Source organism: Epinephelus fuscoguttatus, linkage group LG19, assembly GCF_011397635.1.
Source record: "Epinephelus fuscoguttatus linkage group LG19, E.fuscoguttatus.final_Chr_v1".
Lineage (NCBI taxonomy): Eukaryota > Metazoa > Chordata > Actinopteri > Perciformes > Serranidae > Epinephelus > Epinephelus fuscoguttatus.
Window position 1 is genome coordinate 28,350,608 of NC_064770.1, and position 20,362 is coordinate 28,370,969.

General features: G+C 42.6%; 1 protein-coding gene across 20 annotated transcripts in view; it reads left to right on the top strand.

The window, feature by feature from the left end:
* The first annotated feature begins 3,800 nt into the window (after window positions 1-3,800).
* The window catches only part of cacna1aa (calcium channel, voltage-dependent, P/Q type, alpha 1A subunit, a), a 96,600-nt gene continuing 80,038 nt past the window's right edge, over window positions 3,801-20,362 (top strand). For all 20 annotated transcript variants that reach the window (XM_049562339.1, XM_049562349.1, XM_049562353.1 and 17 more), the window contains exon 1: window positions 3,801-5,641. In XM_049562339.1, the coding sequence (XP_049418296.1) occupies window positions 5,305-5,641 (337 nt within the window). In that variant the 5' untranslated portion in view covers window positions 3,801-5,304. The remainder of the gene's footprint in view (window positions 5,642-20,362) is intronic.

The window sequence follows — 20,362 nt, forward strand, 5'->3', positions numbered from 1 at the left end:
CCAGCCTCACAGCTACCCACCATTTGAACATCTGACAGAGGAAGAAAAAACAACAGAGAACAGTCGTCACAAGTTTAATTACTTTCTCCATCCAGTTGTGCTGAATCATTACCTTTGTTTCAGCAGATGTGCTTGTTACTGCTCACAGATTTCAGCATCCAAAACAATGCCCGAAGTTAATCCTATATGCTAAATATGCTAGTGTACATACTGTTAATTATACTGACAAGCATCGGCATTGTCAAATATATATATTTTAAACTGTACTGTATTACAATGAGGATTTGTGCACCCCTGTCTTACAGAAAAAGTGTGGTTCCAGCCCTTGTGAAAAGCAGGCTACAATTTACACTCACTCACAGAGACTCTGCTGCGGAGAAGAGATAGCCTATCATGTTGCATTATTTTTCTCAGCCAAATCAGCTATATATACACAGACATTATCATGTATCTCTAGCTCTTCTATAGAGACAGTGTATGTGTTCTTGTGAGGTAACAATGTTTTATGCATGGGTGGCCTGGGAGCTGTTGCTCTTCGGTGCTTCTCGTGCTGGCTGTGTGGAATAACAGGTTTGGACAGAAGGCTGCTGCTCCTCAAAGACTCCGGCTCTGAAGGGCAATAGATAATTTCACAGATCATCACACCCAAGTGTAAACACACACATTTGTGAAGGCGCACATCCACAAGATACATCAGCCTTTAAAGTTGGAGGACTTTTTTTTTTTTTTTTTTTTTTTTTTAAAAAAAAGCAAAAATGAAATATGTTTCATTTGTGCTCACTACATTGTGAATTATTTGTTCTTTTAGCTTTTACTGATTTTTTGGACACTTGAGTTAGGATAGTGTATAACAATCTGTAGAGCATAATAACACATCCACTGTAATATTAATATGTGCACCATCATTCAAGTGGAAAACAGCCATTAACTAGCAAAAGACTGAACTGTAAGACAGTGTTGGATGTTCCGAAAAGCGATGAAGATGGCACCCTCCCACCCCACAAGATATAAAACAAAATAAATAATTAATAAATCAAATTAAAATAAAATAAAATAAAATAAAATGAAAATTGCAGAAAATAATTATGATGCTGTCTCTGATGCAAAGCATATTATTATGAGCATTCAGTGTTTCCCACAGAATTAAAATCTATCTGTAATGGTAGAGGGGTTGTAGGGTGGGGAGCAATGACAGCTGATCACCGCATATCAGCTGTTAGTGCCGTTCAAGGCAGCACTGAAGAACCATCCCTGTGAGTGGCTCTCTCTGCCTGGATAGCATGAGCTAACACAGCACAGCATTATCTCATCACTATTGTTATATTTATTGCTTGGACAGTTATCATCTGACACCAAGCCATTAATCTCACACTGAAACGACTCGACTCTTGTCTTTAAACTTGTCAATAACCACTGGGTAATGTTAGCTTTGTGATGCTAGCAGTTAGCCCTGTCACTGTGTCTCCAGGTCTCGCTGCGAAGTCATCAAAATCCGGTGCTTGGGCAGGGACTTGTGGTGTCAGATACAGACAAAAAGAGCCGTCCTTTAATGCTGGCATGATACACAGCAGGTTGCTGTTATAGTTTAGCAGCGACCGGCGATGTCAGGGGGAAACGCAGTGGGACAAGAACGAAAATATGGGCGGTGAAAGTCCTAGGGCGGGTGGGAGTGGTAATGGATGGGTCCAACAAATACTGATCTTCAGCCAGGAGAGCAGTGTTTGTGTCCCGTGAGACTATGAAGCCACACTCTGTTATTTAATCCTAAACCTAATCACGTGCTTTTGTTGCCTAAATGTAACCGCGTGCGTTTGTTGTTGAGGGAAAAAAGCATAAATTTGCAGTGTTGAACCCATGTAATGCATTTATTAGGGCTGTCAGGGGAAGCTTGCCCAGGGCACCAAATGTGCCTGCTCCGGCACTGCTACAAGACACTTGCAGAGGCCTTGTACATCTCTTTGCAAACAACCTCATTTATTTTTGGTTTATATCTAGTAATGCAATTAAATCTCGCATCAGTTATGCAAGTGTGTGACTCAGAGTGCCAGACACAACAGGAGTGTGCCAGATGCTTTCCAGAGGCAAAGAGACCACGGGGGTCCAGGTGGGGCTTGGTGGTATATCCCCCTTTGGCTAGAGTGACATCTCTCATCCAGTTAAATGTGCGCAGGTGACAAGCTGCAGCATGGGAGTCACCCCTCAAACTCCCCAGAGCCCCCTCCCCACCACACACCCCTCTACACGCTGCTCAGTCATGAGCTGTGATGGTATGGTCATTATTTTTTACATGGTGTTTTATTCTTCATGCTTTGATAGGTCTTGTAGGATAAAGAGGCTGAGGCGCTCTCCATGGTCCTGACGCGTGCAGGACGGTAGTGCTGATCACAGGGTGCTGTCCAGGGTCCTGAACTGATGGCATTTAGGGATGATGGCAAACTTCAGATTTTTTTTAATGCTATTTCAGTGACTTGTATTTATCTTTCTGGTCATCTCTCTGATCAGAAATAAGATTTGTGTTCCTGCATGCCCTTGTGGTGGGGTCAGCCTCGCGCTCACGGCCGGAAGCCTTTGCTTAAGTGGACACAAAGCAAAAACGATCCCTTTCTGACATATCGGATAGACGTTTAAGGACGTGCTGTAATCGATTGGCGTTCGCACGTGCAGTGTTGCTCTCCTGATTCACTCTCCTAGTGAGGTGAGTGGAGTGAATTCTCCCGGTCACCCTTAAATCATATGTATGATCATTTCCCATTCACTGAGGCGGCTATTTCTGGAGTCAATCAATTAGGTCACATAATAGATTAAAGGAATCTTGTCCTGTGATGCTGTGGGCTGCAGCTCTTCCTCTCCTCTCCTCTTCTCCGGGGCTCAGCTGAACGTGGCACCAGTATTTTTTGCTCACACTGTAGTTGTGAGTGACTCATGGCATTCATTGAATATGAGACCACTCATCACTCTCGGTGACCAGAAAACACAACCTTTACAATTAAAGATGGAAATACAGTCGGTTTTCAGACTGAAACTGCGTCCTTGGAGATTTCAGTCTCAGATTTTTGTAAAAGACCGCAGTTCTTATTATCTCTCGACACTGTCCATCCACGTTGTCTGTGTTCTCTCTGTGTTATGTCATTGGAAATGTTTGTTGTGCCTGGGCTTTAGCGGATGCAGGTCGCACCTTGAACAGGCACCAGTGTTTTGGTGGAGCCATTAAGCCTCAGGAGAGGAGAGGAGATGAGAGGAGAGGCGAGGAGAAAGGAGGAGAGGAGAGGAAGGGAAGAAGATCCTCGACTCGGTTTCGGGAGCTCTCTTCGTCCATTAATTTCCAAATGTCTGTTGCTAAGAATAGCCTCCCCCCTCCACCTTCCCTAACAAACACACGCAGACTCGCGCGCGCCCACTCTGACGCGCATGGACTCTTACTCACGCGCCCGTGCGCGCGCAGTCATTGTCAGCTGGGTTGCAGCTGTATCTTTGCACAAGCTGCATGATGCCAACACCCCGCCTCTCCGACACACACACGCGCGCATCTGGCTATAATAAGGATACTTATTAGGTCTTTATGAAATACACACTTATACAGAGGTGAAAGGAAATGAGAAACACTGTCACACAGTTGCCGGTGTCACCTCATCCTTTACGCCACCAGGCTCTTTTACGCATTATTTGAAATTGATTTGGAGTTAGGCGGCTCGAGAGGTCCAGTCCAACTGGGCAGGGCTACAGCCCGAAGCACCTTAAAATAAACAGGCGATAGTCGATGCCTCCGTCCGTGACATAGGCTACGTCTGGAAGTTGGACGAGCTGCGTGCGTCATGTGCTGCGGCTGCAGAACCGATCAGCCTCTCATTATAGTTCACACAAACTGAAAGACACCGATTTCGCGCGCGGTGCGAGTGATTTAATTTATAGGCAGAGACCGGCCTGAATTCCAAAGAAACAGCCGGTCCCCTCCCTTTCTTTTTTTTTTTGGTCTCCATCCATTCACCGATCCATCTATCCATCCGTCCGTCCGTCTGTCCCTCTCCTCCTCCCCTTGGGGCCGCTGGACGAAGAGAGAGGAGGCCGTGAGGAACGCTCTACCCTACTCCAATGAGAGAGAGAGAAAGGACGCTCTGCCAGGACATTCGGGCTTATCAGTGCGGACGAAGGTAGACTTTTCGGGGCGGGGATGGTGAGGGACTTTCTCGGCACTGCTGCACCTCGACCAGCCAAAGCAAGATCATGAGAGGGTGTAAGACGGCGGAGAAGCGGCCGTCATACCCTTGTCTTTGACGACGCCGTCCGTGTGTCCCTTTCTCAGCTTCTGGATGGCCGCGCAGGTGACGGGAGAGAAGATGACGGTTGCAACGAGGGAGGATGTTATTGAATTCGTTTGAGAGAGAAAAATATATTTCATCTTCAGCGCTCGACAACAATGACACCGACATTTCAAAGGAAAACGGTATTTTTCTTTCTCCTTTCTACTCGAGATTGTGCACTCTGAAATAAGACGCATTAATAACAAATGTCACAATTTTCCTGGTCTCAAGGCTTGTCAGAGCGCACTGGTAAAACAACTGTAAGGTGGCGGGAGCCACATTATTGCCACACACTGTGCCAAACATTGCGGATGTTTCTAAATAAATAAATAATAGTAGCTTTTCCCTTTTCAATGCCTTTTAAGTCTTCGGAAACGCGACCGTTTCCAAAATGCCAAGTTGAACGTCACTGACGGCCGTAGCTATAGGCTGTTCATTATTTTCAGATTCATTTTTCGACAATCTGATTTATTGAGGCCTGTGTGATGTTAGAGGCGGTTTGATTGCCATTACATGCTGTCATGGGAGTAAAGAAATAAATCGTCCAGAAAAGGTGCAGGAGGCTGTGGTGCGCTCTGATACAGGCATGAACCATGGAGAACATGAAACATTCATGTTAACTCGCTACAATCTCCCCATGATTTCATGTTGGGGGCGAATCCTGCTTTATACGGACATAAGAACCGACTAAGACTGAGACACCCCACAGCACTACCCTACAGTGCAACCAGTCAGCCAACCGACCACACATTTAATTTCCTCACACCCACAATTGGCCGTTGGCAGAGACGCACAGAGAAGGAGACAGTACATGGGCGTCCTCGTCTGCTAAAACCAGCATAGAACTGCTCGCCGGTTGCAGGTGTTCAGCATAAGCTTACAAGACAACCCGTTGTGCATATGAGACGTTCTGATCCAGATGGGATGTAATGTTGTGTGGCTGCACAGCTGAGCATTGGTCTCCTTCTCCGCTGCTTCGTGAAGATTGGCTTTCGGTGTCCAGAGAATGGCGCGGTTCGGAGATGAGGTACCGGCCAGGTATGGCGGAGGGCCCGGCGGAGGGGGCCCGGGCGGCCGCGGTGGTAGCAGGCAAGGAGGACCTCATGGACACGGTCACGGTCACGGCCACGGCCACGGGCACGGCCACGGGCATGGCCACGGTCCACCTGGAGGGCCCGGGGGCCAGAGAATGTACAAGCAGTCTATGGCGCAGAGAGCCCGGACTATGGCCCTCTATAACCCCATCCCCGTGCGCCAGAACTGCTTCACTGTCAACCGCTCGCTGTTCATTTTCAGTGAGGATAACTTCGTCAGAAAATACGCCAAAAAGATCACCGAATGGCCATATCCTTTACCTGCCACTGTACAGTGAGTAAGAGCTGCTACTGTAGGCCCTGTGTGAGGACCAGGTAATGTGCAGACATGTGTGATTGAATGTTTCACATGTTTTCTTATGCCATGAGTTCAGTCATGAGGAGTTGCAAGCAAGTGCATCAGCCTCATGTGAGGTAGACTACAGGAGGTGACAGAGGGAATGATGGACATGTAATTTATAGTTAATTAAGAGGAGGGGGACATGAACCAGCGGCCCCTTTTATGAGGCTGTTGATCACCATCAATCACATTTGTTAGTAATTTCATGTCACAGTCACACAGTCACAAGGGGCCAGCTTGATATTGTGTGTGTGTGTGTGTGTGTGTGTGTGGTGGTGGTAGTGGTTTGGGGGGGGTCTAGGGGGCGCTGCTGGTTGCTGATGTCAGCATGTGCAGTATAGGCCCAGCGCCTGGCGCGGGTATACAGAGGAGGGAGAGTGGGGGGAGGGGTGTAGAGGAGGAAAGGTGGGAGAGACCTAGAGAGAGATGAAAATAAGCAGCTACAATTTTTTTTGTGTGTGTATGCGTGTGTGTACCCTTGCAATGATGCACATACAAGCTCCCATATCAGCATGATGCAGGTGTCTTTCTAGATATGGCGTGTGTGTGTGTGTGTGTGTGTGTGTGTGTGTGTCAGTGAGTGAGAGAGGGAAGGTATGTAAATGTGAGTAGTAGGCTATTAACTTGTGCATTGACACAGCATTTAATTTTTTCCCCATTTTGAGCCTCCTCTTAATCACACAAGCTGCAGGTGTCACTGAATGAATATGCCACCATTTCAAACTCTGTGTGTGTGTGTGTGTGTGTGTGTGTGTGTGTGCATGTACTACAATCACTAAGTGTGACAGTGTTAAATTCCCAGCAATTCCCTGCATTTTTCATCTTTCATGAAACCAGCACGTATTGCACCATTCGGCAGGGTTGAAGAAACAGCAAGTGATTTCAGTATTTTCATTTGCAGGATTTTGTGTATATGTCCGTGTGAATGTGCGCAAATGTGGAAGTAAGTTTCTGTGTGAGTGTTAATGACAAGAGGGGAAATTGGAGTAATGATTGTATTGATCCATCCTGATGCTTGAGCCGTGACATAACTACACACACTAATTGGGCTGCTCTGGTGAAATGCAGGAGCTACTTATAGTGCCTCTGAATCATGTCTATTCACCGTCTAAATGACAGATGTGTGTGTTAGGGAGAGAGAGAGAGAGTGTGCGCAGGAAATCTGATTTGACTTCCAAAATATCATACAGCGATTTAAGAACTCGAAGACTTCCATGCAGTCTTGAAGTAGTACATTTATTTTGAGTGAAGCTAGTCATTTGTGCGTTTTCAAAGGGCAGATTTCTTACTGTTGAACACAAAAACCTTTTGGAATGAGGGTGTCAGTTTGGTTATTAGTCAGGAAGTGTTCATGCTTTGGTATATAAACACTAGTCATAGTGTTTCCATTTTAATAAAAATGCTGACTGCTTGTGTTTACATAAGAAGACAAAAAGAAATGTTAAACTTACTGACGGCTTAGAGACAAAGAATCGTTGAGCTGATTTCAACTTTGACTGTACTGGTCACAAAATGGAGAAAGGCTAACGGTAATGGGAAGAAAAAAGGGGCCAATGGTAGAGGGGTGATTTGATCCGAAGCATCCAACATGTCAGGCAGTGCACAGGAAACTCAAGTTTTTCTTTTTACCTGTCTTTGAAATACTTTTTAAAGTGGCTAAAGCTGGACCTCGTAAGGTCAAAGTTCAAATGACTTTTCTGTGAGCAGCAGTTGCGACACACCTTACAGAAGACATTTTGACAGGAGGAAAAGCAAATGCACAATAATAAAATTAACAACAGCTGAATTCTATTTGACTATAACAGTTTCAGGGCCTTGGTAATGTGCGTGCTGGCTCACTGTCACACTGTCATGGCTAACTGCAACACACAAAGAAAACAGAGCCATTGTTATTGTTATTAGTAACACCTGTGCTTTTCCTACTCTGACAAGTAGTCTGCTGTAAGAAAAGGCCTACGCCTCACCGTGAACACTGTCATAGTGTGCTGCAGTGATCAGCTGACTCTGGATTTAGCATCCTCCTAGTTCCTTGGTCAAAAAGCCAATTGGACTTTTCCATTGGCTTTTGGATTGTTGCAGTAAATAAAACAAAAGTTTATGATACTTTGATTTCTGAAGCCAAAATGCAATTGGCACAAGTAAAAAGCTAACGTTAGGCTATAAATGAGCTACACCAGGGTTGCATGACTTCAACGTCGCCACCTCAAGGAAGCTATAAAGCTGTGTTTGTTCTGTAGTCTCGTTTAGCCGCTTGCAACCGCCCTTCTGAAGACACACAAAAGATTCAAAATTCATGAGTGGGATATTTACTGACGCACTTTGATCGACTTTTTCGTAGATCCAAACATGAAAATCTTTGAAGCTTGTGTTAACTATATATATTTCAGGCATCTCGCCAAAAATCCATTCAAAAAACCCCACTGACTTTGACACAAGGAAATCAGACGTGCATAAATGCTAACTCATTTCCAGGTTTCAGGACTCATTCCTGTAGCACTCTGTATAGCTGATCCCACATAGCTTTAGACATCTTTAAGTATGCAATATATCATTTTTTTCCCCATTCCAAACAACATAAGTCCATCATTTCCCCATCAGTATATTTGGCAGAATGGGACATGTCCATAGCCGTATGATGATGTGTCTGGTGAATGCAGGAAACAAACAGCGGTGAAAGAATAGCAGTGTACTAATGTAAATGGGTTTGTGTGGACAATAATTTTAGAGAGTGCTCTTCTGATTTAGTGAGGCTGGTTGGTTTCTTGGAACTTCATGGTTGGTTTCTGATGCTCTCAAAAGCAGCTGTTGGGGAGGCTTTCATATATTTTTTTCTGAATTTGCCGTAATGTATCTATTTGGGATATTTGTCTTTCAGGTGCACAGTCCCAACACCAATGTAGTAGAGGTGTTTTATCCAATAACACAAACGCTAGTGCGACCTAATGTAATCCAACACAATAGCTCTGCAATAACTCCTACCTTTGTAAAGCTTATAATGTTCAATATTTACTGAGACTGTGTCAGGGTGTTGATTCAATATATCTGTAATTTCTGAAGCTGTGCGTTGCAGTGGTGGTGTTTATTGGATTGTAATGAATTGTGAGGTGTGGCTATTACAGCATTTTATCCCCCTCCCCAGGGAAAACATTCACTGTCCATCCTCTGTATGACGTGTGTTGTGGGCGATCTTGAGTACGTTTAAGATACAGCTGATGTTATTGTGGGGCTTAATGTGGGCAAACTAACCAAGCTGAGGCTAGAAGAAACAAAATGGGATTAAATGCTGTTTTGAGATTTTCATAATCTCCTTCAGTCGATATTTCAAAGACTAAACCCAAAGCATGTTTGAAACTCTTTCTAGTAAAGGTCTCATTAATAATCAGGTATTAAATCAACCTCTTTTTTGTTAAGGATTTTGTTATATCTGGTTCATGTTTAATTGTCCTTTGAACGAATTAGGTCCTGCTAAATTACTTAATGTGCTAAAGCTTGAGCCAGTCGAGGTCGTCCTTGGTGTGCAAAACAGTGGTGTGGTGGCAATACCCATATCAATCATGAGGGCATCTCAGGTAACTCCAGGCCCCACTGCACCTCTGTGGACACTGTGGTGTCAAGGTGTCAAGTGTCTCAGCTGATGTACTTTCACACATTTGTAGAACGTTCAGACCCAAATAACTAGCATTTAATTGATACTGTATAAAGGGACAGTAGGCTTTCATTGATTATTATTGGCAAAATGAATCACTGTCACAATCTAAGTCATTTATCACTCATTCCTGAAGACCGGGACAAAACCTTACTTTTTTTTTTTTTTTTTTTAAATTTTTACTCTTCAATTAGGCTACAAAAATATATTTTAAAAGATCAAAGTCTATTAAACGTTGTAATGGGCCAACCTCACAGTGATTTAATTTCTTCACTAGCATACATAATGGATATCAGAGGTTAGATGTGATGGGGTTGATGTCTTACGGCATTTACAAAAAGTTATATATGTCTTATTTTAACAGCAGTTGTAGTGAGTTGCGAAGAGTTCTCCTAATGCTGATAAAAATACATATTTTTTTACACCATAATTCTTATTTAGTTTTTAAATTAGAAGGTCTTTAGAATATATAAAATATATAAATCACATTTAATTCATTTAAATAAATCCTTTAAAAATAATGTTTCACCCCAGAAACACATTTAGTGTGTTGATAGGTAACAATTATCAACATACAGTATTTTTTTTTTTTTTTTTTTTTTGATTTGTCCTAATTCTCAAGAATGGGTGTTATCTATTTTAACATACTGTGCTCTGGATATACCATGTGTCATGTAGCTGTTGTATCTTTCCCATTGCACTTTGTTAAAACCCATACAGTACAATATTACCAGCAAATAATCCTCAGTGGCACCCAGTAGTTTCAGTTAAGATATCAAACCTCAAAAAGAGGTTCTCTGTCCGAATCTTACCACAACTGGTCCACATTTGCAATCCCCCCCACCAGCGATAGTATAGCCATAAATAAAAGATATGCACTTTACATTTTGTTATGTTGGAAAAAATGAATATCAAACACTGCATTAATGAACCCAAAATAAGATAAGGAGCAAAATAAGACTTGTTAAACATGCCTGATTTTAAGTAGCATAGAAGTAAATGTTACTGCAAAACACAGTGAAGAAAAGTGCTCAGAAACACTTGTGATACAGTTCATTACAATATAAAGCAGGACTGTGATTCATTCATTAGAACCTGCAGCCAGCAGAAGTGTCACCAGATGCATGTTGAGTCAACTGACTGATGTTTCACTGAACAGAGACTGAAGCACCTTTTTGATTCACCAGATGTGTGAGCCTCAGTGGATTCACCACTCAGCAGAATTATGACCCACGGCTTTATTTAGTTGTGAACCGACTCTGGGCCCATGGGAGTACCGTATAAATAACTATTCTCTCTCACATCCACATTTAGATACAGTAGACAGATATTTGGTTGTTTAATTAGAATTAGCATTACAGAGTTCAGGTCTGTTACTGTGCCTTTGTTTTTTGTTTTTTTTAAATGGAGCAAGCGGTGGGCGAATAATGCCTTGTGATGTACAATTAATACCAGCATTTATGTTTCACACTGAGTGCAATTGATTAACATGCTGAAGCTTAGATACACAAAGCATAGTGTTCAGATACAATTCCATCTTAAATTAGTGCATGTAGTCGACCTATTATGCAGGTACTTTTACATTTAACACCATGCAAAAAAAAACAAAACAAAAACATTTTGAAACATTTTCCTTTCAATATCTGTGTTGTGACAGAGGTGGAAAGTGTTTATTTTCTGGAGTGACATAAAAAAAACTAGATTAACTATTCAGTTTTTTCAGTCCTAACTAATGACAAATATATCTATCCTACTGATTTATATATTTGGTAATTTACGGTAACTCTTTTGCGTTCCTTCGTTCCTCACGTCAGTGCGTTCGTGAATGCAGCGCGTGACTCCTCACCTGCTAACGTTACCTAGCAACGCACTCCATGAAATACCTACTCCAGCCCTTTTCTTTCCTTAAAAGAAAAACTTGGTCGGACTCTTGTGTACTTGTGCCTGAAATCTGAAGAAAAATAAAATGCGCATCAACATCATAAACTACTACACTGGCGTCACCACAAACGTCATGAATAATTTACCATGGCGACGCGTTTACTAGACGTTAGCAGCTACCTAGCAGCTAACGTTAGCATCTAGGAGCTAGGCTATTTCCAAAGGCTAACTTCGCCCTGTCAAGTGAGGAAAAGTGGTTTTATTTACAAGAACATGTGCACATACCTGTCTTGAAAATGGCGAACTCCAGAAGGAAGACATTGACGCTGGACCTGAGGTAATTAATTGTTAAAACAGCACCCAGTTCGCATTTGACTAAAACAATCCTCAACATTGGACACTAGCTAAAATATCTCCCATGTTTACTGTTGCAGGTATGGAACATTTCGGGAGGCCTATGTCAATTAGAAATTGTTTTTAAATGTCATTACTAGTAAAAACGAATTGCCTGTACTTACATTCCCGTACGCTACAAGTAAAATCCACACTTTCTGGCCACTTAATTAGGTACACCTGTTCAACTGCTCATTAACGTAAGCTAATCAGCCAATCACGTGGCAGCAACACAATGCATGTAGGCATGTAGACATGGTCAAGACGACCTGGTGAGGTACAAACTGAGCATCAGAATGGAGAAAAAAGGTAATTTAAGTGACTTTGAATGCGGCATGGTTGTTGGTGACAAGTGTGCAGCAGCTGCATAATCCCATGGTGCCATTATGGACCAAAATCTCTGAGGAATGTTTCCAGCACCTTGTTGAATCTATGCCACAAAGAATCAAGGCAGTTCTGAAGAGAAAAGGGGTCCAACCTGGTAATAACAAGATGTACCCAATAACGTGGGCAGTGAGTGTATAAGGCTATTAAATCTGACTTTGGTCAATATTAAATCACAGTGGAATTGTATTATATTGAATAGATAGCCTACGTAGCAAACCATCTGAGATGAAGACATACATGCCTCAGAATTATTGCACAGGGCATGCACTCTATTACAGCGCAGTGGTTCTCAACCAAGGGTCCATAGATCCCCAGGAGTCCTTGAAGGTGTTCCAGGAGGCCCCCAGAAAAGTGACTATAGAAGTGAGCCCAGTGTGAGGAAGTGTAATAAGAGTGACTGTTCTGATAGATTACACTTTCTCCACAGTTATCTCCTCAACTGTAGATGACGACTAGGGCTGCCCCCTAATGGTCTATCAGATGTTAGTTGACCAGAAAGGTCATTAGTCGACAAGATTTCATTGGTTGCTTGGTTGCAGGAAAAAAAGTGAAAATCTATTAGGAGCTGCACCTTTTCAAAATAAATCAAAACCTATATGACTGGAGCGTGTGCAAATTTATCTTGAAAGGACAGACACAGGAAGTGGCCACGCCCAGCAGTCAGACAGGAGTCATGTTACAAACCAATCACAGCCGACAGATATCTTTCCCGTCTTCTGTAAATATTCAGTACGATAATAACAGAGAAATGATCATGTTAGTGCAGGGCTACCCAGAGCTTTACATCTGTCCCACAGACGATAGGCCTACACACTTGTACAGCGCCTGGAAGAAGATCAGCTCTGCACTCAGGATGTAAGGTAAATAGGCTATACGATGCTCGTTAAGGTTACTTAACAACCTCTAACGCCAAGCACTCGACCTCACAGTTTCCATGTGTACGGCCCCTAATTTCCAGGGCTGGTACCTGCAGTTATTCCACAGGCTAGTTAATAACATGTCGGGCAGGAAATCCAAAGTGTGGGATCATTTTGAGAAGGTGAAGGACAAACCCAAGGTGATATGTAAACTCATCTTCATTGGTCGACTACAAACATGACGCATCATCTGAAACATGGAAGTAGCTACATGCCCATTAGCCCACAGTGTCACTAACAGGCTGCTCGCTCAGTGTGTGACGTGCACTTGTAGATAAAATATAGGCCTATATTATTGAAGGTTCATTAGTACAGTTTTGTATTTCTCTGTAATGTAGCACAGTGTTAACAATGTTACTGATACTATTCTTTCTCACACCTTCAACTCAAACCATTGTTGCCCCGCCCAAAATATATCATTCAGTAATTAAATTAATATTGTAAACATGCGGGCGACCAGTCAACTAGGAAAATTCTTAGTCGGGGGCAGCCCTACTGACGACTATATAATTCTGGTCTTGATCATATCTAACATGGAAAAAGGTTGAGAGCAGATGTTACAGTGTACAGTGTATAAATTGTGACTGTGTTACTGAATGTGCTCTGAGGTAACATCTTATGTTACATGCTGGGGGAAAGTTGAAACTAAACGGGTCATCCTACAAGGCCATAAAAATGAAATCCCCACTGGCTGTCCCTGCGACCTTTGACCCTAAATGCCTGTTTGACCTTGTAGGATCCATATTAGGAATTAGGAACCAGGCAACCCTTTAAATGTATTTTCGTGTTGTTTGTTTCTGTGTAGATAATATTAGTCATAATGTGCACATCTGCAGAACACTGATTTTACCACCCGCAAGCATTTAAACACACAAACAAACACACACATACACCCATACTACACAGCCACCATATGGTGTTGCTTGCGTCATCAGAGTACACTTAAGTGCGTTTTCCTGTGCTGGTGTAAAAGGAGAGGAAGTCAATATATGTTCATGCTATCTATAGTGTCAAGCTCAATATGAAACCTAATACAGGTAATGTGTTTTATAAATTAACCATCCTCTCATAGTTAGAAGATATTAAGCTAGAAAATTTGCTTAGATTATTATATGGACAACATAACTAATATAATTAGCATGTTAGGTTTTGCTTTCTGTAGATGGCAAGAGTTTTGTGTTTGTGTGCTTGTGTGTGCTTGTGAGTGAGTAGCCGTGCCTTAATCTCAGCTCCATATCTGATCCTATATGACCCAGAATCAATGACAGATCAAATGACCATTCAGGACAAGGTTTAATCTCTCGGCTCAGCTGTTTCACTGAAGAGTCAACCTCCTTCCTCCTTGTGGTTAAAAAAAAATACAGCATTTCATAAAACATATGTTTGGCACACTGATCTCGGGATCATAGATTTGATTCCATGTGTTACAGTTGGTTGTGTTCTTGCAGATTTGCCTTTGTGTTAACCACATACACACGGTGTCACCTAACCACTGGATGGTAACTCTACACCAATGCCACTATTACTAGTGCTAATAATGTACATGAAGATGTGTCAGTCAATCACAAAGGATTTTAAGTATTGTAGTGTAAGTAAATTGTGATCGACTGACCTTTCCTACAGTTGCTAACAAATGCTGGTTGATGTAACGCTTGTTGTTTGTGCTACTTCCTGATTGTGTCAACACATTGCCAACGGGAGCACACTAATGTTTTTCAGGTCTGAGTCAGTAGCAGTTGTTTTTTCCTCATGTGTAGTGTACCTGACCCCCACCTCAGAGAAGAGTCAGGTGGCTCACTTCCTTTGCAACAGTGCAGCAGGGTGTATATAAGTGATTAGGAGAGACAGACAGGGAGACAGTGAGACACACCCAGGAACACAGAGGGACAGACAGAGAGAGAGAGAAAGAGAGGGACCTGGGTGTTTTTGGGTGAATATGGAGAGTCAGTGATCTACGTTCACTGCAGAATCTAAATTATTTATTGGCCTTTCTCCAGCTTGCAACTGTCAGCTGATAACTACACAGACTTCACATCAGCTTAGTTTTTTGTGTGTGTGTGTGTGTGTGTGTGTGTGTGTAGGATTTGTGTGTTTGAATGCATATGTGCTTATTCATTAGTTTACAAGTCTATCATCGTCTGCTGGGCAGTCACTCTTATGCTGCCAATTTTTTTCTGTCTCCTTTCATTTGGAGAACATATGCAAACACACACACACATGCACTCTTTCAGGACACACTGCCGCGCATAGGGGTCCCCCCTACCTCTCTCCTCAATCTGGTTACTTCCACAAGTCTTTATCTTTCCCATCAGGCCAGCCTAAAAATAACAGGGGCCACGTGAAACGAGCACTTTTCAGTCACGATACAGTGCCCCCGTCCTTCAACCCTCTTTCCCTTTACAATATCCAGGTGACATAGAGACCTGATTATTAGACAGGTTTACAGCATTATCGTGGAGCATATGTGTTCGTGTCTCGATGTTGCCCACTTAGTCATTATATCACATTACTGCGTATTATTGAGAGGGCTGGCACCTGAAAGTCGGGGAGTTGGAGACCCCTCAATCGAGTCAGATTGCTTAAAGTTGAGCGGCCATTTTTCATATATTTATTTATTTTTTTGCCAGTCAGTTTGCAATGCAGTGTACTTCTGGGTCCGTGGATTTAGCTGCAGAGTGAGCGCTCTTGACTTTAACAATACTTCTGCTTAGAAGTTGGGAATGTACAGCTCACAGCACCTTAATACAATAGAGTCTCTGGCTTTTTTTTGATATCTAGTGTTGGCAAAAACGTGTTGTTGCCCATTTCCGATACATTGCTGCAGGTCCTCCCTTCTCTCCCCCTCCACATTTGTCTCTCACTATCATTAAACCAGGAAAAATGCTAAAAATATATACCAATTATTTTTTTCCCCACATTACCCAGCACTAGTTGCCACACTGTTAACAGAGGTTTAAAACAAAGCTAGTATATATTTTTGTCTTTCAGATATGTGGGTAAGGAGTTAATTGCAGTAATTGAAGGGTCGTTTTTTGTGGGATAAAATGAGCTTTCCCAAAGCACAGACGGACAGGACAGACAAGAGTCAGAGAGACATGGGGTAAAAAGCTGTTCCAGACTGCCTCTAATATGCGGCTGGAGCAGAGAGACAGAATGGTTAGATGGACCATGGAGTGACAGATATAAAAAAAAAAGGAGGGGGCAGTAAGACAGCGACATTATAGAGAGGGGTAGACTAATGAGAAACTATGGAGAGAGAGAGAAAGAGAGAGAAGCAAACTGCCCGTCTGCATATAAATCATTTAACAAAAAAGCGGTGGAGAGTCAAACACTCAGGGTTGGCTGGCTACACTGCAGCCACAGCACACACACAAACTTGTCTTTGTCACTTAGACAGACATGGCATTGACTGATATGTATTTTTTGGACTTACCCTACCACAGCAGCTACATGCCTAACTTCAATCATGACTTCAATCATAACTCTAATCTGTGCTAAAAACCAAAGACTGTTTTTCTGTCTCCGAATGGGAGGCCAGTTCCCGTAATGTGACTGAACAGATTTTCGTCTAGGGAGCTACACACACACACACACACACACACACACACACACACACATACACAGTGAGTGTTACAGTGAGTTTCTGCTAATGCCAGCCCCCACCTCCCCAACACAAACACACACTTTTTACCTCTGTCCTTTCCCCCTCTCCTCCCCTCTCATTTCTCTATCCCCCTCTTTTCCTTCTCCCTTTGACTGATAGGAAGTGAAGCTTGGTCGTCTCCTCTCACGTTTCACTACCTGTACTTTTTGTCTTTCGCTCAGAGCCGATCCATCATTCTTCCTTTTTTTCCCTCTCCCCTCCCTGCCACTGCTACTCCACTCGCTCCCCTCCGCCGCATCTCGTCCTCCCTCTAATTGGCTCCTTCTGCCTTCCGCAATGCTAATTCTTTAAAGCATTTGTTTGAAGTTTTGGGGGATACTTTGCAGAGCATCCTGACAGCTGCAAGTCTTGTTTAGTTTAGTTTGCTCGTAATTGTTGGCGGTAAGAAGTGCGTCTGTCTGCGTATGTGTTATGTTTCCTGTGTGTGTGTGTGTGTGTGTGTGTTGGTGTAGGTGTGTGTGTATGTGCCCTCTGGGCTCAATCTGCCTACCTCATACCTTTGACTGTCTGGTAATAAATGTGTGAATTGATCTGTATCCTGACTCCCTACGGGCAGACTCGGCACTGGGGTTTGCATGAGCACACACACACACACACACACACACACACACACACACACGCACAAGTGCACACTCACAGAGGTAGAAACAAAATTGAGCTTATAAGAAAGCCTAATCTATTTAGATGGGGATTTTTTTGTGCTTTTTTCCCCCACGTGGACAGCACATTTTATTTTTCATATTACATGCTGTATATATTTTTCATCTGTAGGGTTGTCTCCAGGAAAAAAAAATCTGATTATTTGTCAATATTTTTAAAATATAGACAATCTGGTCATTTCAAATAATGCTTGTAAGAAAATAACTCAAAAAAGCCACTTTACATGTAGACAGCAACATCTTTGGTACTATATCTTCACTCTGTGATTTTGCTTTTACCTTGTCTGGGTGTGTGCATGTGCGTGTGTTTTACTGAAATATATCTGTCTGTCCTCCCACCGTGTTCTTACATAGACGTGGAGGAACATTCGAGGTCATTCGAGGTAGTGAGGAATCTACATTTCCTTCTCTCTGATTCTGTTTCTCTTTGTCTCTGTCTCTCTGTCTGTCTCTGACTTCCCGTTGACAAGTGAATTGATATGTTATTCACATTCTCAAAATTGCACAGTGGGTATTTTGGACAACTGGCAAGCAGACAGTCTGGAAGACAATCATACATCCACATAGCACTTTTATTCCATTGGCTTAACCTGTTTAATGGCTAACATGTTGCCAAATGAATAAATGTAAGAAGATGTAGAGAGAAACTAGAAGTGCAATGAAGTGCTGAGGAGGAACGGTTCACCAACAGCAACTGAAAACAACGAGCTGTACCGTTTTCAGATTGTAAATTGATCCTTGAAAATCTGATGAATGCATCGCGCTGGCTGTTTTGTGATATACTGCAGATGGGTGCCCTTGTAACATATATGGCAATTGAGAAATGGAAGCAAAATCAATATGGAAACATGCTGCTGTGTAAGGCATAAATCACAATAGAAATATTGGTATCACAACAGCTGCTGTTCGCTTACTTATAGTACAGAAGACCTGACAAGCATTGTAACGGTGCCAGGAATCACCTTTGTTTGTTTTTAATGGTCAAATTATATGTAAGACCTTTTAGTAAAAACTTATGTTTACTTCTTGATCTGCTGGCAACAGATCTAGTGTGCATCTGTTCATGTTTACTGTACACACACTGAGAAGAAGATCATATCTGTCTCTTTTCATTTTTCTTTGTTTCTCTGTCTCCGTCCTTTCCCTCTGCTTTTCTCCTTCCCCTTTCTCTTAGCTGTGCATTCTGGCTCTGTTGAATAATTCAGTCTCAGTTGCTGGCTAGTTTGGACGTGTGTGTGTGTGTGTGTCTTTGCGAATGCATATGTCTGTGTGTGTAAGAGAAAGGGGGGGTGCGGTGACGTGGGGCAGCACTATTTTTGGGATTCGGATACGTGGAGAGAGAGAAAAATAAAGAGAGAGGGAGAGAGTCTGTGATGGATCGATTTTTTCATGCCCATGTTCTTTAGTCACGTGCTGCGGCTGTTACTAGACAAACCCTGCTGGAAACCTGCGCTCTACCTGCAGGGCGTGCTGGCACACATTCACACACGCACACACACATACACACACTTACACTTTGGCAGGGAAAAACAGGCGAGCGCACACGGTTAAATCAGCGAGCACCGTTGGGCATACAAACGCACGTTCATACTAACACACCTGCGCCGCCTTCCTGAACATACAGCTCATGTAAAAGAGAATGTCACATGCTACTGTGATACTCTACACACAGGCCACGGCACACACACACACACACACACACACACATGCAAACACACCACCGTCAGCATCTTGTACAAAGTGACAACTCGGCTATATGTGGGTGGTGAGGGAGAGGCAGTGGCAGGGGTGAGATAGAGACACAACATATGCCGTATGGAATAAACAGACAGAAGAGGTGGGCGACTGTAAAGACTATACACACTGATTGATGCTAAATCAGACTGAGAGAGGCCAAGCGGGGCTAAACTGGCCTTCGGGCACTCCCATTTGTTTGGCAACACAGTCGGACATGGTGCCAAAGTGGGATAAATGTAGGATCATTACATTTTTGTGTAGCACTGAGGCACGGGCATGCGTTTGGTTTGGGTTTCATGTCGGACAGTATTTTGATCCCAGGTGATGTTGATGCTTTTGGCCATCAGGTTGAATACGACAGCAAAAATCATAGGTTTTTGTTTTGGAGGAATATTGTCCCATGTGACAGCACCTCTCAGTGGAGGCCATTTTCTTGCTCCCATTCAGAGACACAAGCAAAATGATTTACTGCATATCCTCGTTCTGGAATGAGATAGCAAAATTATACAGTAATTGCTCCTCAGAATATAAACAATATTTGATTCCTGACTAAAGCTTGCAAAGACAATAACTTATATCTATTCATATTTTACAAATGAAAATGTTGCTAAAGGTGAAAATGCAAGGCAATATTTGAAACGCACAGAGGAACTAAAACTGTGAGATTCTATTTAAAATATACGACGCAGGAATAAAACGAGGCGCTTCAACCGTGTCTCTTATCTTCTGTGGCTGCTGATTATCAAAATAATTAGATAGGTCTCAACCACAGTGCTTAATCCCATTCATTTTATCAAATCAGTGCTTCTGAGGGAAAAGTGACAAGAAAATGAAGTAATCATTTGAGCTGTTCTGCCAGCGCTCTGCTGCATAATGTAACAGGACAGAGAGGGAGAGGGAAAGAGGGAGGGGGGGGGGGGGGGGAGCGAGGGATATAAAGAAACTGACAGGGAAAAGGAGAGGCTGTTAAGTTATGAGTTTAACTTCCTCCTATTTTCTTCTCCTTTTTGTTTTCTTCTTAAAAACAGCACAGAACATTTAAGTGCACAAGTACGTTCATAAATTATATTTGATGTTTGTTAACAAGATTTTTTAACATATATAAGGCTGCACAATATGCAAAGTCATACTGCAATTATTTTGATGCATATTGTGATTGTGATTTCGCTTGTGATTTTAATGCTAATGGTAATTTTTGGATTTCATTTTCACTGGAAAAAACATGATGATGTGATTTTGGGGGGTCTGTAGCAAACAAGCATGTTCCCTTGTGTTTGGAATATGATTTTTAGGTCTCTGTAGCACCACAGTGCTTCGTTAATAATGTAGCTTCTTCAGTTTGGATA